Below are 24,306 nucleotides of genomic sequence, written 5' to 3'. Positions count from 1 at the left end.
CAAATAATTCATTGTATTATTTTTATTTTAGTAAACATTGAAAATGGGTCCCACAGACCCGAACACCTCAGAAGGGTTAAAAATAGCTTTACCTTGAGACATGATTCTACTATGAATTCTGCATGTAAGGTTTTTAATTGACGACTCTCCCATTCAGCATATTACCTTTTTTAGAGTCTCTAGTTACATTTGACATTTTAGTAATTTAGCAGGCGCGCTTATCCAGAGCAACTTACAGTAATGACTGCATACGTTGTTATACTTTTTTCTGTACTTGTCCCCGTGGGAATCGAATCCACATCCCTGGCGTGGCAAGCGCCATGCTTTACTAACTGAGCCACACGGGACCCGTTCTTGAAACCATAATGCCTTCTTTATGATAAACATTCATACTACAGCTCTATATTTAAATCCCTCTGGTAAAAGTAAAATGTAGGCTCTTGTCTTCTAGGTTTTTGTGTATCATTACTGTAAGATGGAACAATACCATTCACACACCAATACCATTCAGGTAGATGGATACTGTTCCCTCTATGTATTTGGACAGTGAAGATCTGTACTATATCAATTTGGATTTAAGATCAAATGATCAAATGAACCTGTGGCAACTGTACAGAATGGCACCTTTTTTTATTTGAGGGCAGGCGTTGAGGAGGGAGTGTCTATTATAGAAGATGATGAGTCATTCCTAGTCATTCATAGCTGACCACATTCCCTTCGGAGCGTCCCGTCAAAAGGGGGAATCCCTCTTCAGAAGAAGTCCTCGGTGCTCCCCTCCCTCACACCTCCATCTGAACTTCTGTTCTGCCTCCCCCTTTCAAATCCCACCCACACACACCCCCCCCCCATCCATGCCTGACATCCAAGACTTGTATCTCCCAATATCTATCAGTATCTTCTCCTCTCATAATAGGATTTGTCTCTGTTCTATTTGCTAAGACCACAGTGTTGTTTTAAAGTTACACTGAAGAATGCTGCAAATAAGAACTTTTCTTTGTGGAGTTTGCATGTCGAGGGTGAGATGATCTCAGGGCTCGGTACAGAAGAGTTGTGTGAAAGACCGGGAAGCCTACGTTTGTCTTTCTGTTTGTCTTTGTCTCAAGTCGTGTTTCCCCCCCCCTTCTCCCAACCGAGACTTGAGGGAACACTTTTTCAATTTGTCGTTGTGTGTTAGGTTTGGTGTGTGCTTGCGAGTGTGTGAACACAAAGAGAAAGGGGTGCATCTGTGTGTACTCAATGGTTCTGTGTCTTCAGTGTACATACCTCACACACTGTTTAGTTCATGATCGTACGTGATCATGGCATGTGTGTTGTGTAATCACATCACAGTGACGTCTTTAAAAGGTATTGTATGTGTGTGTTCAGTTTGCTTAGCTCAGCACACTGTGTGTGCATGTGTTGGGAATCTGCCATGTGATATCCTTGCTATGAGCCGCCTGCTTGCTCTATCCGCAACAATTAACATGAAAGTTAATTGTTGCGGCTACATTCCCTGCCCATCCCCTCCACCACCACAGTCCACACAGCCCTGTCGGTGGAATGAAAGTGCGTGTGTGTATTGGAGGCGCGGGATGCATCTCATGTACTGGTGTACACCCACAAACCGAAAGAAGTGTGTGTGTGTGTGTGTGTGTCAGAGAATGAGAGGGACGGAAAGAATGTGAACGACAGAATGAAATGGTAAAAAACCGACAGACTGGGTCCGGTTCAGTGGGTAGCGGCTTCCCTCTTGTGGTACTGCTGAACAATTACAACTTCGATCGCACCTATTGAGGGGCCTACAATTCCAGACCTATTGTTAAAACCAAAGAACCAATGACCAGACTAACTCTCTTTTATATAAATCAAATGTTAACTTATTTACAGTTGAAGTCGGAAGTTTACATACAGTTAGGTTGGTGTCATTAAAACTAGTTTTTCAACCACTCCACAAATTTCTTGTTAACAAACTATTGTTTTGGCAAGTCGGTTAAGACATCTACTTTGTGCATGACAACTAATTTTTCCAACAATTGTTTACAGATTATTTCACTTATAATTCACTGTATCACAATTCCAGTGGGTCAGAAGTTTACATACACTAAGTTGACTGTGCCTTTAAACACAGAAAAACAGAAAATTATGTCATGGCTTTAGAAGCTTCTGATAGGCTAATTGACATAATTTGAGTCAATTGGTGGTGTACCAGTGGATGTATTTCAAGGCCTACCTTCAAACTCAATGACTCTTTGCTTGACATCATGGGAAAATCAGAAGAAATCAGCTAAAACCACAGAAATAAAATTGTAGACCTCCACAAGTTTGGTTCATCCTTGGGAGCAATTTCCAAACGCCTGAAGGTAGCACATTCATCTGTACAAACAATAGTACGCAAGTATAAACACCATGGGACCACGCAGCCGTCATACCGCTCAGGAAGGAGACGCGTTCTGTCTCCTAGAGATGTACGTACTTTGGTGCGAAAAGTGCAAATCAATCGCAGAACAACAGCAAAGGACCTTGTGAAGATGCTGGAGGAAACGGGTACAAAAGTATCTATATCCACAGTAAAACGAGTCCTATATCGACATAACCTGAAAGGCCGCTCAGCAAGGAATAAGCCACTGCTCCAAAACAGCCATAAAAAAGCCAGGCTACGGTTTGCAGCTGCACATGGGGACAAACAGGTACTTTTTGGAGAAATGTCCTCTGGTCTGATGAAACAAAAATGTGGCAATAATGACCATTGTTATGTTTGGAGGAAAAAGGGGGAGGCTTGCAAGCGGAAGAACACCATCCCAACCATGAAGCATGGGGGTGGCAGCATCATGTTGTGGGGGTGCTTTTCTGCAGGAGGGACTGGTGCACTTCACAAAATAGATGCATCATGAGGCAGGAAAATTATGTGGATATATTGAAGCAACATTCCAAGACATCAGGCAGGAAGTTAAAGCTTGGTCGCAAATGGGCAATGACCCCAAGCATACTTCCAAAGTTGTGGCAAAATGGTTTAAGGACAACGAAGTCAAAGTATTGGAGTGGCCATCACAAAGCCCATCACAAAGCAATCTTATAGAAAATGTGTGGGCAGAACTGAAAAATCGTGTGTGAGCAAGGAGGCCTACAAACCTGACTCAGTTACACCAGCTCTGTCAGGAAGAATGGGCCAAAATTCACCCAACTTATTGTGGGAAGCTTGTAGAAGGCTACCTGAAACGTTTGACCCAAGTGAATCAATATTAAAGGCAATGCTACCAAATACTAATTGAGTGTATGTGAACTTCTGACCCACTGGGAATGTGATGAAAGAAATAAAAGCTGAAATAAATCATTCTCTCTACTGTTATTCTGACATTTCACCTTCTTAAAATAAAGTGGTGATCCTAACTGACCTAAGACAGGAATTGTGAAAAACTGAGTTTAGTTTAACTGTATGTGTATATTTGATTTAACCAGGTCCCATTGAGAGATTGATCTCTTTTTCAATGGATCCACTGGATACATCAAACATGTATGTTTTAAAAATTCAATGACAACAAGATGTTTGTGTGGGATGTCGGAGTCTAGCAAGTTTCTTGACATGACTGTCTTACATGTCTTGCCAATTCCATTCTTCAGCACAACCGCCTCCCCTGACTTATAACGCCTTTGAGCTGTTAGTTGTCGGCGTGCCAGACACTGAGCCTTGACACATTTTGTAGATTTTTGATTACTACTTCTTCACATAGGCTTAGTCTTGGAATGGTGGGGCTTTGCTACCTGAGAAAAAAAGATATCCAATGGGTAGAAGAAGAAAATGAAGAAGATTGCATTATTGTCTATAGTCACAGGACACAGATGTTGTTTTGCTTTATCCCACAGAGAAGTTGAAGAACAGGGTCAGTGCAGAGCCCTCCTGAGCCGTTTTAAGGGTGAAGTGCCTTGCTCCAAGGCACAACAGCATGATATCATGTCATTGTGGAATGCTTTGCCACCAGAGCTTAGTCATGCAAAAAACTAAAAAGAATTTAAAAATAAACATTGTCACAGCAACTCACCTCTTTCTGAATATCTAATTGAACTGTGCTGTATACAGTGCATTCAGAAAATATTCAGACCCTTCATTTTTTCCAATTTTTTTACGTTACAGCCTTATTCTAAAATGTATTTAAGAAAGTATAATCCTCATCAATCTACACACAATACCTCATAATGACAGTGAAAACTTTTTTTTTTTTTTTTAAATCTTTGCTAATTTATTGAAAATAAAAAAACAAACCTTATGTAAATAAGTATTCAGACCCTTTGCTAGGAGACTATAAATTGAGCTCGGGTGCATCTTGTTTCCATTGATCATCCTTGAGCTGTTTCTACAACTTGATTTGGAGTCTACTTGTGATTAAATTCAATTGATTGGACATGATTTGGGAAGGCACAGACCTGTATATAAGGTCCAGTTGACAGTGCATGTCAGATCAAAAACCAAGCCATGAGTTTGAAGGAATTGTCCATAGAGCCCCCTGAGACAAGATTGTGTCGTCACAAATCTGGGGAAGGGTACCAAAACATTTCTGCAGCATTGAAGGTCCCCGAAGAACACAGTGACCTCCATTCTTAAATGGAAGAAGTTTGGAACCACCAAGACTCTTAGAGTTGGCTGCCCGGCCAAACTGAGCAATCAGGGGAGAAGGGGCTTGGTTAGGGAAGTTACCAAGAACCCAATGGTCACTCTGACAGCTCCAGAGTTCCTCTGTGAAGATGGTTGTACTTCTGGAAGGTTCTCCCATCTCTGCAGCACTCCACCAATCAGGCCGCTATGGTAGGGTGGCCAGACGGAAGCCACTCCTCAGTACAAGGCACATGCTAGCCCGGTTGGAGTTTGTCAAAAGGCACCTAAAGGATTCTCAGACCATGAAACAAGATTCTCTGGTCTGATGAAACCAAGATTGAACTCTTTGGTCTGAATGCCAATTGTCACGTCTGGAGGAAACCAGGCACCGCTCATCACCTGCCCAATAACATCCCTACAGTGAAGCAAGGTGGTGGCGGCAGCATCATGCTGTGGGGTTTGTTTTTCAACTGCAGGGACTGGGAGACTAGTCAAGTTCAAGGAAAAGATGAACGGAGCAAAGTATAGAGAGATCTTTGATGAAAACCTGTTCCAGAGCACTCAGGACCTCAGACTGGGGCGAAGGTTCACTTTCCTACAGGACAACGACCCTAAGCACACAGCCAAGATAACGCAGGAGTGGCTTTGGGACAGATCTCTGAATGTTCTTGAGTGGCCCAGCTAGAGCCCGGACTTGAACCTGATAGAACATCTCTGGAGAGACCTGAAAATAGCTGTGCAGCGACGCTCCCCATCCAACCTGACAGAGCTTGAGAGGATCTGCATAGAAGAATGGGAGAAACTCCCCAAATACAGGTGTGCTAAGCTTGTAGCATCATACCCAAGAAGATTAGAGGCTGTCATCGCTGCCAAAGGTGCTTCAACAACAAAGTACTGAGTAAAGGGTCTGAGTACTTTAATGTATTCATTTATTTATTAAGAAGGAAAGAAATTCCACAAATGAACTTTTTAACAAGGCACATCTGTTAATTGAAATGCATTCCAGGTGACTACCTCATGAAGCTGGATGAGATAATGCCTAGAGTACATGTATGCAAAGTTGTCACCAAGGCAAAGGGTGGCTACTTTGAAGAATCTCAAATATATTTTGATTCAACACTTTTTTTTTAGTTACTCCATATTTCATAGTTTTGATGTCTTCCCTATTATTCTACAATGTAGAAAATAGTTACAAATAAATAAAAACCTGGAATGAGTAGGTTTCCAAACATTTGACTGGGGGTGTGTGTGTGTGTGTGTGTGTGTGTGTGTGTGTGTGTGTGTGTGTGTGTGTGTGTGTATCTATATCATTTTTATTTAGAATTTCATGTAAAATCTTTTTTTCTTGTCTCTTACTATTCTTCACTTTGTCATGTATTTGTATGTTTTCTGTGGACCCCAGGAAGAGTTGCTGCTGCATGTGCAGTAGCTAATGGGGATCCTAATAAACTAAACTAGCAACCTTCTATTTTACCGGCCGACTCCCCACCAGTTTGCTTCAGATGAGGTATTGCAATACTGTATTCGATTTTCAATAGCAAAATAGAAACCACAAAGTAGACTAAATTCTTTGCTACTTTAGAACCCACTTTAGTTTTTTGAAATTGTTATTTAATAACCTTTAATTTATCAAGGAGTCATACGACATAGTGTGTACTATAGCTTGAAAAATACATTTCGGACTGTTTTCCTCAAGAAATTAACTTCCCAACCCATATGGTCTACCATGTAGGGAACCATGGAGAACAGGCACACCAAAGTGTTTATTCCACTAATTGAGGTGTGTATTAAAGGCACTCAACTATTAGAGGCAGAGTGTCAAAATCTAGAGGTACCACAAGTTGTGGCAACCCTGGACAGGTTGGGAGGAGGAGACAAATAGAATGTCAGCCAGGCACAGAAGTCTAAGGAGAGCCCCATTCCAAAACAACAAAGGGCATCCCTCCCTTCCTTCCTTGAGGAGAGCAATACGGTACAAACCTTCTCAACTTTCCAACTTTGTTAGATGAGGAATTGGTATTATAGTGGGGGAGGGAACAATGTATTTTTAAGGTCTTTGAATGGGGCTGAGGTTTTTTCTTTGTATTTTCCACCGTTGGGTGGTTGCGCTTTTGAGGACCATCTTCCCCCCACTTCAAAAGTTTTCCCTATCTGATACATGGCCAGCTGTTTGCATGTCTTTGAAATTTGCTGGAAACATCTGGCTTCTCACCAGCTGTGAGGAGAGTAAATATAGAAGAAGCACTAGGAGGTTGGGAAACTCAGGTGAATTTAACAAGATAACGGGTCCCCAGGCCTCAACCTAGCCTTAAACACTCCTGTTATTCAACTCCATGGGGTGGGTAGCAGCATCTGGTACCCCCTATATATTTGCTGAAGGACGAGGGCATGCCCATCACAGGTGCTTCCCTGGGGTGCCAGCCACCCAATGCCTTGCTGATGTCAGGGAAAAATACATCTGCAGTACCACTCCACATTGGCCCCATGTGCAAGCAGAACTGGCACACTTAGAGGGCATGAGGTTGGTAGACTGTATGGATGGCAGAGAGCAATGGTAGGAGCGTAGAGCAGGGCTGGCGTTATGGTTGGCCCTTAGAGGGCCTGGCCCACCATACTGTACCTCCTTGCCTGTCCAACTAAAATATATTGATCATTTATTTGGCCAAGGCTCGCGTCAACAGAAAAAGACTAATCAATCTCCGTTAAAGCATCCGAGCGAGCGAAACAGCACACCTCTGTCTCAGCATGTATGTGTAGACCATGCGTTGTTTCTGATGCTGTCTTGACCAAAATAGTATGGCATGTCATACTATTTCTGGCCAGACTTCATCAGATACATGGGCTTACATATAGTGAGACGGGCGCTGTTTCGCCCACTCGGATGCTTTATCTGAGAGTTTCAGCATAGAGGAAGAAGTGACGCGAGAGGGCTCACTCGCTCGCCAAAATCTGTCCAGAATAAGCCCAATGCATTTCTATGGGCATAATATGCAGACCTAAATTTGTCTTCTACCTACCCGCCTTTGGGAAAATGACTTTTGTAATTACCCCGGTCAAAAAAAAATAGAAATACTTTACCAGAGAGCATGACTTAGCCACAGAGGATCATTGCTTCTTAGTTGTTTTGCTGTGGATTTATTCAAATCACAAGTGTGTAGGCCTATGCCTATTTGGGAAGCCTGCATATTGGGCAGTGGTGTGAATTCATTGCTCCTAAAAATTTAACAATAAAAACATACATTATTTTGTATCTTTAATCGCTGTGTTTCATAAATGTCCTTCAATTGGCAAGAGGCTGAATGTATCTCACATTGTACAACTGAAGCAGAGAATAGCTAAACTCACATCATTTGAATATTGTTGAGCTACAGTTGAAGTCGGAAGTTTACATACACCTTAGCCAAATACATTAAAAAATTCCCTGTCTTAGGTCAGTTAGGATCAACACTTTATTTTAAGAATGTGAAATGTCAGAATAATAGTAGATAATTATTTATTTCACCATTTCTTTCATCACATTCCCAGTGGGTCAGAAGTTTACATACACTCAATTAGTATTTGACATTGCCTTTAAATTGTTTAATTTGGGTCAAACGTTTCGGGTAGCCTTCCACAAGCTTCCCACAATAAGTTGGGTGAATTTTGTCCCATTCCTCCTGACAGAGCTGGTGTAACTGAGTCAGGTTTGTAGGCCTACTTGCTCGCACACGCTTTTTCAATTCTGCCCACATGTTTTCTATGGGATTGAGGTCAGGGCTTTGTGATGGCCACTTCAATACCTTGACTTTGTTGTCCTTAAAAGCCATTTTGCCACAACTTTGGACGCATGCTTGGGGTCATTGTTCATTTGGAAGACCCATTTGCGACCAAGCTTTAACTTCCTGACTGATGTCTTGAGATGTTGCTTCAATATATCCACATAATTGTACATTCTCATGATGCCATATATTTTGTGAAGTGCACCAGTCCCTCCTGCAGCAAAGCACCCCCACAACATGATGCTGCCACCCCCGTGCTTCACGGTTGGGATGGTGTTCTTCGGCTTATAAGGCTGCCACTTTTTTCTCCAAACATAAATGGTCATTATGGCCAAACAGCTTTATTTTTGTTTCATCAGACCAGAGGACATTTCTCCAAAAAGTACGATCTTTGTCCCCATGTGCAGTTGCAAACCGTAGTCTGACTTCTTTTTTATGGCAGTTTTGGAGCAGTGGCTTCTTCCTTGCTGAGCGGACTTTCAGGTTATGTCGATATAGGACTTGTTTTACTGTCGATATAGGTACTTTTGTACCGGTTTCCTCCAGCATCTTCACAAGGTCCTTTTCCTGTTGTTCTGGGATTGATTCGCACTTTTTGCACCAAAGTACGTTCATCTCTAGGAGACAGAATGCGTCTCCTTCCTGAGCGGTATGATGGCTGTGTGGTCCCATGGTGTTTATACTTGCGTGCTATTGTTTGTTCAGATGAACATGGTACCTTCAGGCATTTTGAAAATTGCTCCCAAGGATGAACCAGGCTTGTGGAGGTCTACAATCTTTTTTTCTTTTTTTTTTTAGGTATTAGCTGATTTCTTCTGATTTTTCCATGATGTCAAGCAAAGAGGCACTGAGTTTGAAGGTAGGCCTTGAAATACATCCACAGGTACTCCTCCAATTGACTCAAATGATGTCAATTAGCCTATCAGAAGCTTCTAAAGCCATGACATTTTCTGAAATTTTCTACGCTGTTTTAAAGGCACAGTAAACTTAGTGCATGTAAACTTCTGACCCACTCGAACAGTGAATTAAGTGAAATAATCTGTCTGTAAATAATTGTTGGAAAAATTACTTGTGCCATGCACAAAGTAGATGTCCTAACCGACTTGCCAAAACTATAGTTTGTTAACAAGAAATTTGTGGAGTGGTTGCAAAATGAGTTTTAATGACTCCAACCAAGTGTATGTTCTGTATATGTTCTCAATAAAAAAAAATATACCAGTAGATGTATGAGGCTAAACCGTAAGCCATATTTTCCCAACATATAAAATTTAGTGCAAACCCAGTCCTTGTATTCTAGGTAAAGTACTGTACATGAAAATAAGGAGCAGTCAAATTGTAAGCCAAATTAAAAATGTCAAAAAGTAAAATAATGATGCGTGGGGAGTCTTGTAATTCCACCTTTTTTTATTTGCTGAGAATGATTTTAGGGTACAGAGACAAAATCAGAACGTCAATGACATGGTGGAGGATTGCAGAGATTGTTGATGGTAGGTGAAGAGCGATTTGCACAACAATGTTTTTAAGTCAAAGCCACAATTTATTTTACCCAAAGTACCCATTAATTTGTTCATTTTACACAGAGGTGGAAAAAGTACCCAATTGTCACACTTGAGTAAGAGTATAAATACCTTTTTAATAGAAAGTTACTCAAGTAAAAGTGGTAGTCACTCAATTCTAAGTATTTGGTTCTAAATATACTTAAGTGTCAAATTCCTTAGACTAAGCACCATTTTCAAGTTTTAAAATCTATGGATAGCCAGGGGCACACTCCAACATTCATACATAATTTATAAAAGATGCATTTGTGTTTAGTAAGTTCACCAGATCAGAGGCAATAGGGATGAGCAGGGATGTGCTCTTGATAAGTGAGTGAATTTGACCATTTCTGTCCTGCTAAGCATTCAAAATGTAACGACTACTTTTGGGTGTAATGGAAAATGTATGGAGTAAAAAGTAAATTTTCTTTAGGAATGTAGTGAAGTAAAAGTTGCCCGAAAAATATAAATGGTAAAGTACAGTTACCCCCAAAAATAACTTACCCTCTACGTCCCCCTCGGGACGGTTGAGCTAACGTAGGCTAATGTGATTAGCATGAGGTTGTAAGTAACAAAAAAAATTCACAGGACATACAGTAGACATCTGATATTGGCCGAAGGCTTAAATTATTTTTAATCTAACTGCATTGTCCAATTTACAGTAGCTATTACAGTGAAATAATACCATGCTATTGTTTGAGCTGAGTACACAGTTATGAACTTAGTTATTAATAAACCATTTGGGCAGTCTTGATGCAACATTTTGAACAGAAATGCAATGGTTCATTGGATTGGTCTAAAACTTTGCACATACACTGCTGCCATCTAGTGGCCAAAATCTAAACTGCGCCTGGGCTGGATTAATACATGATGGCCTTTCTCTTGCATTTCAAAGATGGTACAAGCAAAATACCACAGAAATACAAAAAACACTTGGTTTTACTTTATCTTTTACCAGATCTAATATGTTATTCTCCTGCATTCATTTTACATTTCCACAAACTTCAAAGTGTTTCCTTTCAAATGGTATCAAGAATGTGCATATCCTTGCTTCAGGTCCTGAGATACAGGCAGTTAGATTTGGGTATGCCATTTTAGGTGAAAATTGAAAAAAAGGGGTCTGATCCTTTAAGTTTTAAGTAGTACTTTTTAAGTATTTTTACTTAAGTACTTCACACCACTGATTTTACATGTACTGTAGGCCTACGTATTTTACAGGAAGTGAGCTATAATGATCAATGTCATGACTAGGGCGGTGGCGGTCATGACATTTTGTAAGCCGGTGATCAAGGTAACTGACCGTTAATTAACATAAACACATTTAGCATCTCCTGGCTTTCACGCATAGCCTACAAGCCACTGATGCAGACCTTTTGGAACATCTACATTTTAAAAAGTCTAAATCCATCACAATAAATGATATGAAGAAAATGTATTCTATTTCAGAAGAACAGAATAGCGTACTCAGAGTTGTCCTTATGTTAAGCCCTGATCTGACTATGCCATATAGCTGTGGGCTACACTTGTTCATTTAGCAGACAAGATTTGCTTAGAATTCTGTGGCATTATTTTATAGTATGAAGAATACAATTGAACATGGCTGAATAAAATATAAATTATATTTTCTCCAAAGGATTTGCGGGAGTCTGGACATGCAGCTATTCTGTGTTGCGCAGTTAACAAAGAAGCATGTACTCCTATATGCTTAATTTAGAGTTATTTATGTAACGTTAGTTGTGATACAAATGTTGGGACTATATGTTTTGATACATTGTAAGGCTGAATGATGCGACTAATGATGATTTGAAAAAAGTTGAATGAACGGCATGAGCTCTGCTTTGTTGCGCAGGCTGTATACACTTCATCAGTCTCTCATTCAATTTTACAAGAACTTGATAATGCATCAAATTTCTCAACTGCATCCCCTTTGTGTGGCCATAATGCACCCTAAAAACATCCATTCCTTTTGCGGCTAGTGGCCGTTGTGCCCTTGGGTTGAATATAATAATTATAATTCCCTTCTCCCGGCTGCGTGCTGAAGCACCTCACTCACATGACTCTCCATCACGTGATCTGCCATAGAAAATGCTTATTGAAATTCTCAATTATTGTAGATTTATCTGTGGTGACAGTGTTTCCTAGCCTCAGTGCAGTGGGCAGGTGGGAGGAGGTGCTCTTATTCTCCATGGACTTTACAGTGTCCCAGAACTTTTTGGAGTTTGTGCTACAGGATGCAAATTTCTGTTTGAATAAGCTAGCCTTTGCTTTCCTAATTGCCTGTGTATATTGGTTCCTAACTTCCCTGAAAAGTTGCATATCGCGGGGGCTATGTGATGCTAGTGCAGTACGCCACAGGATGTTTTTGTGCTGGTCAAGGGCAGTCAAGTCTGGAGTGAACCAAGGGCTATATCTGTTCTTAATTCATTTTTTTGGAATGGGGCATGCTTATTTAAGATGGTGAGGAAAGCACTTTTAAAGAATAACCAGGCATCCTCTACTGATGGAATGAGGTCAATATCCTTCCAGGATACCCGGGCCAGGTTGATTAGAATGGCCTGCTCGCTGAAGTATTTTATGGAGCGTTTGACAGTGGTGATAGGTGGTTGTTTGACCGCGGACCCATTACGGACGCAGATAATGAGGCAGTGATCACTGAGATCCTGGTTGAAGACAGCAAGGTGTATTTAGAGGGCAGGTTGGCCAGGATGATATCCATGAGTGTTCCCGTGTTTACGGATTTAGGGTTGAACCTGGTAGGTTCCTTGATAATGTATGTGAGATTGAGGGCGTCTAGCTTAGATAGTAGGACGGCCGGGGTGTTAAGCATATCCCAGTTTAGGTCACCTAACAGTACAAACTCGGAAGATAAATGGGGGGCAATTAATTCACATATGGTGTCCAGGCCACAGCTGGGAGCTGTGTGAAAATCAATATTCCAAACGTAGTCTGGGACAGTTGTGGGATGCGATTAGATTATTGCATAAAAAAAAACTGTTTTAAGCAATGAGCCTGATGCAACATATGAGAGCATTTTAACTTAAAATGTTGATACACTATTAGGCTATTTCTTCACATTGTAAGCTCGGCAATGCGCACACGGCAGTAGGCTATTAGCGCGAATGTTCCAATAGCAGGAAAACACAATTCTCCAAAGTGACCACAAATGTGATTTATGCATTATGCGAAAGGTGCATTTTTATGGTGAAAATGATCTTACTCAAACTTGAAACTCACACACTGCGTATGTACAGTGCCTTCGGAACGTATTCAGGTCCTTTTGACTTTTTCCACATTTTGTTACATTACAGCCTTATTCTAAAATTGATCAAATAAAAAAATGTATCCCTTATCAATCTACACACAATACCCTATGACAAAGCAAAAAACATATTTTTTTTTTGAAATTTTTGCAAATTTATTAAAAATAAAACACATACCTTATTTACGTAAGTATTCTGACCCTTTGCTATGAGACTTGAAATTGAGCTCTGGTGCATCCTGTTTACTTTGATCATCCTTGATGTTTCTACAACTTGGAGTCCACCTGTGGTAAATTCAATTGATTGGACATGATTTGGAGAGGCAGACACTTGTCTATATAAGGAGCTAAAACCAAGCCTTGAGGTCGACGGAATTGTCCGAGACTGAATTGTATCGAGGCACAGATCAGGGGAAAGGTACCAACAAATATCTGCAGCATTGAAGGTCCACAAGAACACAGTGACCTCCATCATTCTTAAATGGAAGAAGTTTGGAACCACAAACTCTTCCTAGAGCTGGCCGCCCGGCCAAACTTAGCAATCAGGGGAGAAGGGGCGTGACTATATGGTCACACTGAATTTAACTGTCTAATGACTCTTGACCGCCGGTGTGGTGGTAATACGGTCACAGTAACAGCCCAAGTCATGACACAGGCACAATGAAAGAGCCATAAGCTATAATATAATCATGTTATCATACCAGAATCCAATTGGTAGCATATTACATGGAAAAATCATGATTAATGTATCTTTACAATGTAATGTGTTTACTGGTGATTTCACACCTTTAATTTAGTCAACACATTCACAAATTATGGCTGTGATCAGTTTTTAGGTTTGGGTTGATTTGAGTTTTCTAGCTAGTAAGCAGCCCAAGCAAACATCATTGTGCATATCTTTTTTCACCCACCATCAACACCAACAATCTCTGTAATCCTCCTCCATGCCATTGACCTTCTGATTTTGTCTCCGTATTCTAGCAAAGCGACATCATATAGAGTTGGAAAACCAGACCCAGCAATGCTTGACTTTCCTCCATATGTTTTGGTTTTGCTTGCCCGAAACTATTGACCGGTGGAACTATGTTTCATAAACAGGAGATTTTCAAGCAAACATCTGCTCCTCACAGGATTGAGTAATGGCAGCGGTAGCCACATGTAATTTGCATCAAGTTCTACCGCTCCTCTGACAGGGTTCTTGCCGCTCACCTTCCCACAATCCACTGCGCTTTGCTCCACGTTCCCCCATTCGAAAATGAATGTGGCCGGAACGTCGTCTGACACATTCAGAAGTGGTGAAAACCCTTTACAGCCTACTACAAAATAGCATATAGAATGGTGCACAGAATACAATCCAAACCAGTACTCTGTTGAAAAGGTTTGGTCTTTGTACAGTTGGACAGGCAACAGTGTTGAAGTCTTTCCCCAATACTTTAATGTCCAGGCAGAAAGCAAGACCCCCAAAATAACACCAAGGCCTTTGGCATCACTTTAGTTTGTTATAAGCCAGGTAAAGGAGTACACTGCAATATTCTGTGTTTTTTTTTGAAAATCCAGCAATATTAACCGGTACAAACTGTAACACAGTAATGAAGAAGATGGCAAAAAGAAAACAGTAGCCTGTTGCGAAGGCCTGGTAGGTTTATAAACCTGCTAGGGTAATGTAGCTCTGCACTTTTAAACCAGCCATAAGCAAACTTTAACACAGGCCTTTAACAGGCCTTGTTGGTTTATATATCCACGTCCAGTAGATGGCTGTGCTCCCTGTTCTGGCTGTGACAGCCGTAGGGGGTTCTGACGGATGGCTTGTGTCAACAGAACACAGGCATATTTACACAGGGGCGGGGCTCTGCGAAATGGATCTTAATGCTCCTCTTTGCTGAGCCATCCCTTTGAGAAATGAACAGGCGCAGCCTTAGCCGACCTTGCATATGTTCGCTCATTTCTCTGTCACAACTTTACCAGCCGGGCTTTTAACAGATGGCTTCATTGACTCACTTTGAGGCATCTTTAATGTCGAAGCCATATATTGTGTTTAGCCCCAGTGTCAGTCAGTGTTTGGGGAAGGGGATACCTAGTCAGTTGCACAACTGAATGCGTTCAACCGAAATGTGTCTAACGTATTTAATCAGAGAGGTCTGGGGGGCTGCCTTAATCGACGTCCATGTCATCGGTGCCCGGGGAGCAATTGTTATTGGGGGTTAACTGCCTTGCTCAAAGGCAGAACGGCAGACCTTTCCTCTTGGGGGAATTGAACCAGCGATCTTTGGGTTACTGGCCCAACGCTCTTAACTGCTAGGCTACTTGCATGAGAAGAGGGAGGGATGAGCTGCTTTGGTTCTGTTGATACAGCAGGTTAGGGAGTGTTTGTGTGTGCGTGTATGTGAACTCAGCAAAAAAAGACATCCCTTTTTCAGGACCCTGTCTTTCAAAGATAATTCGTAGATATCCAAATAACTTCACAGATCTTCATTGTAAAGGGTTTAAACACGGTTTCCCATGCTTGTCCAATGAACCATAAACAATTAATGAACATGCACCTGTGGAACGGTCATTAAGACACTAACAGCTTACAGACGGTAGGCCATTAAGGTCACAGTTATGAAAACTTAAGACACTAAAGAGGCCTTTCTACTGACTCTGAAAAACACCAAAAGAAAGATGCCCAGGGTCCCTGCTCATCTGTGTGAACGTGCCTTATGCATGCTGCAAGGAGGCATGAGGACTGCAGATGTGGCCAGGGCAATAAATTGTCTGTACTGTGAGATGCATAAGACAGGGAGACAGGACAGACAGCTGATCCTCCTCGCAGTGGCAGACCACGTGTAACACCTGCACATGATTGGTACATCCGAACATCACACCTGCGGGACAGGTACAGGATGGCAAAAACTGCCGGAGTTAAACCAGGAATGTACAATCACTCCATCAGTGCTCAGACTGTCCGCAATAGGCTGAGAGAGGCTGGACTGAGGGCTTGTAGGCCTGTTGTAAGGCAGGTCCTCACCAGACATCACCGGCAACAATGTTGCCTATGGGCACAAACCCACCGTCGCTAGACCAGACAGGACTGGCAAAAAGTGCTCTTCACTGACGACTCGCGGTTTTGTCTCACCGGGGGTGATGGTCGGATTCGTGTTTATCGTCGAAGGAATGAGCGTTACGCCGAGGCCTGTACTCTGGAGCGGGATCGATTTGGAGGTGGAGGGTCCGTCATGGTCTGGGGCAGTGTGTCACAGCATCATCGGACTGAGCTTGTTGTCATTGCAGGCGTTACAGGGAAGACATCCTCCTCCCTCATGTGGTACCCTTCCTGCAGGCTCATCCGGACATGACCCTCCAGCATGACAATGCCACCAGCCATACTGCTCGTTCTGTGCGTGATTTCCTGCAAGCCAGGAATGTCCGTGTTCTGCCATGGCCAGCGAAGAGCTTGGATGTCAATCCCATTGAGCACGTGTTGGATCGGAGGGTGAGGGCTAGGGCAATTCCCCCCAGAAATGTCCGGGAACTTGCAGGTGATTTGGTGGAAGAGTGGGCTAACATCTCACAGCAAGAACTGGCAAATCTGGTGCAGTCCATGAGGAGATGCACTGCAGTACTTAATGCAGCTGGTGGCCACACCAGCTACTGACTTTTGACTTTTACCCCCCCCTCCCCCCCGTTTAGGGACACATTATTCCATTTCGGTTAGTCACATGTCTGTGGAACATGTTCAGTTTATGTCTCAGTTGTTGAATCTTATGTTTATACAAATATTTACACATGTTAAGTTTGCTGAAAATAAACGCAGTTGACAGTGAGAGGACGTTTCTTTTTTTGCTGAGTTTGTACTTGTATATACAGTGTTTATTGAGTGCTGATAAATTAAAAGCTGTGAACAACTTAATTTTGATTTCGAAGGCTGTGTGTAGGATAGATGAGTATAGTCATCGCCTAATGTTTGAAGTAGCAGGTGACTGTCAAGAATATGTGCAAATATACAAAGATACCCATAGCAAGGGAAAAGTATGCATTTTAATCTGAACTGTTGAACTGGCACCACATTTAAACAGATTGTGCACTCATGAGGAGTCTTGACTGTCTAGATTCCAATTTCACAGCGGACCGTCAGAACAGGTCACCAGACTTTGATACTGTAGGTCAATGTTGTAACTTGCAGTATCAATGAACTGAGCTTTGCTCCCACAGTTCAGTATGGATTTGTCAGACATCTGCCTACAGTATTCATCTGAACCACTAAAATGTTGTGGGGAAATTAAGCCCAGTTTGTCTGACAACCTCAACAACCAAGTTTTATTTTAGGGCACGCAAATGCTCCCTATATAGTGATGTTTATTTACAAAATCAATCAGATTTGCAACACATTCGTTGTGATTGCCAACACAACTTATCCTAACAATTTGTATGGACGACATATCAAATTATGGAATTCCGGTGAACTTCCCCTTTAAGTCATTTTTTTTGTTGTCCTTTCTCCACAGGTTGCCATAGGCAAGATGTACCCGACCCAGAAGACTATTGTTGAGGGGTAGGGGTCGAAGAGGAACCACCGATGGGCATTGATGGAGTGTCTCAGAACGAGAGGAAACGATGCCCAAGAGACCATGGGAGACGGAGCACTGAACCGCAACCTCACTTTACCTTTCACACAGAAGCTTTATTTTCCGACGCCCTCATTGGATGGATAGGGGGAAAGCCTATGGGTTGAGCCTACTTTGTCCGACATCACATTGTCCTTTACCTCTAGACCAGTGTTTCCAACCCTCCACATTTTTGTTCTAGCCCTGTACTGACACACATGATTCAACGAGACAGGGGCTTGCTAATGTAGTTGATTATTTTAATGTGTCAGTGCAGCCCTAAAACAAAAATGTGGACCATCTAGCGTTCCCCACGAGAGGGTTGGGAAACACTGCCCTAGACATTTTGTGATGGACTGTCTGAAAGATCTGAAAGCATCAGATGGGCATTAGAAATAATAGTAATAATGCCACCTAGCCTTTCGGTAGGCAATAGAGATTCTACCATATTGCTCACACATTTATATATATATATGTATATGTATGTATATATGTATGTGCGTGTGGTGGGACGAGGCAAGGGGATGGTTGATTTCCAACTTGGCAACTGTGCAGCGTTGACGACGTAACGATTGTCCTTGGTCACTATATACTGTACCCTCTTCACCATACTACAATAATGAGCTTCTTTTGTGATCTGTAAGAGTTGTAACAGTGCCACGGTGTGCACACGGCCTTGATTCCCTTGTTATATTTTTCTGTTGTGTGTTGTGTATATATGATTTGTCGTCATGGAAGATGGTGTATAAACAGATTAAAGAAATGCATATCTGAATCGCATTATTGTCTCCATACTCTTGTGTCATGACTCAGTCGGTAGAGCATGGCACTTGCAACGCCAGGGTGATGGGTTAGATTCCTGCTGATGCCCCCCATATGTCAAATGTGTGCATGCATGACTTTAAGTTGCTTTAGGGAAAGGGGGATACCTAGTCAGTTGTACAACTGAATGCCTTCAACTGACGTGTCTTCCGCATTTAACCCAACCCCTCTGAATCAGAGAGGTGTGGGGGGCTGCCTTAATCAACATCCACGTCTTCGGGGAACAGTGGTTTAACTGCCTTGCTCCGCTTTATGACACTATTATTCTATTATGACAAGTCTTACAATGCATTAAAGCTGCATCATAATGCATTATACCTGGAGGCTTTAATTATACCTGGAGGCAAATAATGGAAATGGATGATGTTACACATGATTTGAAGAAGGCAGTGAATTGGAGTTGGGTGAGAGGGTGAATGTATCCCTTTTGTTGGTTTTAGATAAGCAGTGACCTTGTAGTCGACAGACTGGTATAAAGATTATATTAACACACAAGGATCAAAGTTGAAAGCTCCCACATATGTCATCTCCAAATATCTTATCTGCTTCTGATCAGTGTTTTAGGGTGATCAACAAAAGCTGTTTGGAAGTACATGAACATCAAGGGAGGAGACCTGGATTCAAATATGGTTTAAGTAATTTCAAATACTTTATCTGTGCTTGATTGAGCTTGCCTAGCTTAATGGGCCAATAGAATAGTACCAAATGGCAAGTCCCGACCATCTGGCATTCCAGGCAGGCTGCAGTGAACACTCAAAATTTCAGATAGTGATGCTTCCTGGGTTCAAATTCTAAGACAACTGGGACTGATTACATTTGAATAATAAGAGGATACTTGATAATGACAGTTTAGTCATTATCAACATGTCATGTACCGTTTAAAAAAAAGAGCATTCCGCATTTGAAACATTTTGTCCATTTCATTGGTTAGTCGGAAGTTTACATACACCTTAGCCAAATACATTTAAACTCAGTTTTTCACAATTCCTGACCTAAGTCCATGTAAAAAATTCCCTGTCTTAGGTTAGTTAGGATCACCACTTTATTTTAAGAATGTGAAATGTCAGAATAATAGTAGATAATGATTTATTTCAGCTTTTATTTCTTTCAACACATTCCCAGTGGGTCAGAAGTTTACATACACACAATTAGTATTTGGTAGCATTGCCTTTACATTTTTTAACTTTGGTCAAATGTTTCGGGTAGCCTTCCGCAAGCTTCCCACAATAGGTTGGGTGAATTTTGGCCCATTCCTCTTGACAGAGCTGGTGTAACTGAGTCAGGTTTGTAGACCTCCTTGCTCGCACGTGCTTTTTCAGTTCTGCCCACATGTTTTCTATGGGATTGAGGTCAGGGCTTTGTGATGGCCATTCCAATACCTTGACTTGGTTGGCCTTAAGCCATTTTGCCACAACTTTGGAAGTATTCTTTGGGTCATTGTTCATTTGAAAGACCCATTTGCAACCAAGCTTTAACTTCCTGACTGATATCTTGAGATGTTGCTTCAATATATCCACATAATTTTCCATTTTCATGATGCCATATATTTTAAGTGCACCAGTCCCTCCTGCAGCAAAGCACCCCCACAACATGATGCTGCCACTCCCGTGCTTCATGGTTGGGATGGTGTTCTTCGGCTTGCAAGCATCCCCCGTTTTCCCTCCAAACATTACGATGGTCATTATGGCCAAACAGTTCTATTTTTGTTTCATCAGACCAGAAAGTACGATATTTGTCCCCATGTGCAGTTGCAAACCGTAGTCTGTCTTTTTTTATGGCTGTTTTGGAGCAGTGGCTTATTCCTTGCTGAGCGGCCTTTCAGGTTATGTCGATTATAGGACTCGTTTTACTGTGGATATAGATAATTTCGTACCTGTTTCCTCCAGCATCTTCACAACGGCCTTTGCTGCTGTTCTGGGATTGATTTGCACTTTTCGCACCAAAATAAGTTCATCTCTAGGAGACAGAACGCGTCTCCTTCCTGAGCGGTATGATGGCTGCGTGGTCCCATGGTGTTTATACTTGCTTACTATTGTTTGTTCAGATGAACGTGGTACCTTCAGGCATTTGGAAATTGCTCCCAAGGATGAACCAGATTTGTGGAGGTCCCCAAAAAATTCTGATGAATTAGCCTATCAGAAGCTTCTAAAGCCATGACATCCAAGCTGTTTAAAGGCACAATCAACTTAGTGTATGTAAACTTCTGACCCACTGGAATTGTGATACAGTGAATTATAAGTGAAATAATCTGTAAACAATTGTTGGAAAAATAACTTGTGTCATGCAGAAAGTAGATGTCCTAACCGACTTGCCAAAACTATAGTTTGTTAACAAGAAATTTGTGGAGTGGTTGAAAAATGAGTTTTAATGACTCCAACAAGTGTATGTAAACTTCCGACTTCAACTGCATTCAATAGTCCAATTGTCATCTATAGTGCATGAATTGCAGGATTAAAACAACATACCGTGTTGCACTGTTACATCAACATACAGTACCATTTAAGATTGAGCCAAACTTTGCATTTTCACATTGTCTATAGTCTGTACATTCAGTTCAGTAGGCCAAGAGTCTAAGACTGGACAGTTACGTGAACGAGTACATGAACATGCTGTGCGGACTCCAGACCTGAGTTCAAATACTATTTGAAACGTTTTCATATTTGAACACTGGTCTATGTGGATGTTGTCCGGAGATATTCTTATCACTGCAGAGCTGCAGCCTGGAAACCAGCCATTCTCTGTTGACAGAGTAAACTCCACGTGATTTGCCTCTTGAACTTTGGTCAGGGGACAGGTACGGTATAGGACAACAACCCTGACAACCACCAAGTAGTACTGCACTAAAGGGTATATGACATCAGTAGTGTGCTGCTCACATACCCACCAGCAGTATTCCAAACACACTGGGAAAGTTCTGACTAGAGAAAGCAGTGGAGGAGTTTTGATAAGGTGATGTCATCATAGAGATTCTATGTAATTATATGGATGTTATAATGTCAAATAAGTTTTACATTAAATGTATTACAGAATAACGTAATTGGCCTATATGACTTCATAGCTACGTAGATGTGCAATATATGCTTTATAATATGATATGCAGTTGACGTAAAGCATGACCAAGTTCCACCCCCCAAACATGTAGAATATATATAATTCAGTGATGGCTGTAATTTGGACAAACAGGCACTGTGTCATGCTAACACATAGAGCTCTGTTCTTCTCATGAATTGAGGTAAACTAGTGCTCTACAGAGAACAGTAAATACATGTTTTACAATATGTGCCACGAACCTGCTTCCTCTCAGACCATTTCATTCAAATCAAAGTGTATTGGTTGTGTATACAGATGTTATACCAGGTGCAGCAAAATGATTATGTTACTAGCTCCAACAGTAGAATAAAAAACATGAGCTGGCGCACACCCAGAAAAATTATTTTGTGTGGAGATGCTGACTGATGGAGATTTAACTATGAACTAGCTCCAACAGTGCAGCAGAAGTCTTGCAAATACAATAGAAGTACACAAATAATAAAAAAATATATAATCAAGAATTGACAAGTACAAATAACAATCCAGTGTAGATATTCACTGGTCAAGATCTACAAGCCTTTCACTGTGTAGCCATCCACACCAATATAACAGATTGCTCATTAATCTTTCCTTGGTGTCCATGGGAGTACAAACAATAATTAATATGGTTCGTGGCAGAGAACTCTGACAGATTTAGCTTCTCACATGATTTTATAACTAGGATAAATCACATATTTTCAAACTGCAATATTCTGGGCCCTGAATCAAAGGCTATGACTGAAATGGTACACTACTTAAGGTCAGCCCTTCCCTTTAGTGTAATGCTTTTGACCAGATATCAAAAACATTGCACACTAGGTCAAAAGTAGTGTACTCTTTAAGAAATAGGCTGCCACAAGTTTAGCGTTATCTTTTACCGTTGATTCACATAGGATTAGGTGGTGCACACTGTATGAGTTGACTATATGAAGTACAGTGCCCAGCGCTTATAAGTATGACAATGTGTACAGTGCCAAGGACATTGTGCATTTAAGGATGTTTACATCGCGTATTCTATGCTTTTTTTAGCACTAAATTGATTATTTGATTCAGTCATATTAGCGGAGTGCACTGTACTGCAATTATTAATATGGCAGAGAACATTCACAATGATGAAACTGATTAACGCAATTCATAAAAATATCTGAATTCATAAGTCATTACAATTCAACTCAGCACAGTAAGATAGCTCTCCTGATTAGATTAAATGATATGCAAATATTATGTAGAACAGGTGAAGTCCCCTTTGATTACAGGTATTTGTACTGTCATGTCTCTTAAAATACTTAATTGGCAGTCTTTTAGTATGGTCTTGGGTCTGTGCAGTCCCCACTGGCAGTGTAGCTGATAAATGTTCATCCGTCATTCACGGATCCTAATGGCAATTTTTGTGTTATTAAATGCTGTTCCAGAAAAGGTCAAAATTCTCAACTGGACAGATGCAAACTTGGCAACTCCATGTTTTACTTTTAAAAAGGATGGATCTGAGTGGTTCCCTTGTTAGGTTCAAAGTCAGCACATCAATCTTCAGTAGGCCTAGTCTTAATAATCATTATGAACGCATAACCACCTTGATAATAACACGGTGGGGCCAGATGTAAAGGGAAAAATACTAACTTTATTGAAAAGTATGTATCAATCCACGTGATAGAGAACACTTGTTGAGCGACACCAACTTCACACACGTGCATAAGAGCGCGTTTCAAGTGGCGTGAAATGCCGCGCTCTCGTAGGTCACCATACCTGTACAGTGATACTTCAAGGTATAGTTTTGTCCATTGTTGTTATCCCAAAACTCGCCCTGGTCATTCCTGATGTACACGGCGAAGTGCACCGAGGAAGTTGGGTCTAGGAACGGAGGTGTGTACAAGGTAAAGGTATAACGCTCACCGACAATATTGTCATCCACAGGCATGGGTATCGCCTGCGCGTCCACGGAAGACAGCCACTCGTTGAACGTGTACCTCACACCAACTTCCCTCTTACAACAACTTTGAATATTTGTCCGAATCTGCCCACGGACGTCAAACCGGGTGATGGTCACCTTCTCCAGGTTGACGTGGCGCTGCAATACCGTGGTTTCGAAATGTTCAGACTCAACTGGCATCTTGAAAGTTGGGATGAGACGGTCCATGGTTAAGGTGGATTGAAAGTTTATGCACAGGTCCCCAATTGGATACTCTCGGTCCTGCGGTTGAGGGGGGAAGCTCTGCAGTCTTGAAAATACCTTGGAAGGGATTTGCGGGTCTTCTGTTGTGCTGAAGTGCTTCACACTTGCCAAATCAAGTCCCATGGAGTCTGCGAACTTCACCCGTTTTCGGCCGTTATTGGCTATTTCTTCAAAAAGCGTAGCTTGCTTTGGGTACGCGGGCAGGGATTTCGCTCTTTGCCTGTCTTTCATATACATTTCTGGCGGTTCCAATAAGCTATCTTTCAACTCATCATCACCATTCTCCGTTGGCACCTCATCAATTCCCGATAGCATGGTTATACCTGAATTCGGAGAACACTGTTTGGAATCAGGCAGAAGGCCTGATTCAGACATATTGGTAATGCGTGCGTTATGAATAAACACTGTTCTAATGATGGTGTTTACATTCCCATGGAACTTCTCAGTGTGATACGCCCATTTAAAAGCTCATCATCCAACTCTGCCTGTTTCTGTGTTCAGCATCAGTCTTTGGAAAGTAATGCGATCTCATGTCACGTCATT

The 24,306-nt window shown here is 41.6% G+C and overlaps 2 protein-coding genes across 2 annotated transcripts in view; one reads left to right on the top strand and one right to left on the bottom strand.

Annotated features, from left to right (window-relative positions):
• Nucleotides 1–18,482, top strand: part of LOC115154113 (LYR motif-containing protein 4B) — a 63,806-nt gene extending 45,324 nt beyond the window's left edge. Inside the window, exon 3 of the mRNA XM_029700015.1 lies at nt 17,604–18,482. Within this exon, the coding sequence (XP_029555875.1) occupies nt 17,604–17,654 (51 nt within the window). The 3' untranslated portion in view covers nt 17,655–18,482. The remainder of the gene's footprint in view (nt 1–17,603) is intronic.
• A 3,103-nt stretch (nt 18,483–21,585) lies between these two features.
• LOC115154097 (protein phosphatase 1 regulatory subunit 3G-like) lies at nt 21,586–24,299 on the bottom strand. Its single transcript, XM_029699979.1, has one exon. It carries the CDS (start codon nt 24,136–24,138, stop codon nt 23,296–23,298), a length of 843 nt encoding a protein of 280 aa, XP_029555839.1. The 5' UTR covers nt 24,139–24,299; the 3' UTR covers nt 21,586–23,295.
• Nucleotides 24,300–24,306: the final 7 nt, after the last annotated feature.

Source organism: Salmo trutta, chromosome 2 (assembly GCF_901001165.1).
Source record: "Salmo trutta chromosome 2, fSalTru1.1, whole genome shotgun sequence".
In the NCBI taxonomy this organism is placed as follows: Eukaryota; Metazoa; Chordata; class Actinopteri; order Salmoniformes; family Salmonidae; genus Salmo; species Salmo trutta.
This window is presented reverse-complemented; position numbering and strand designations above follow the sequence as displayed.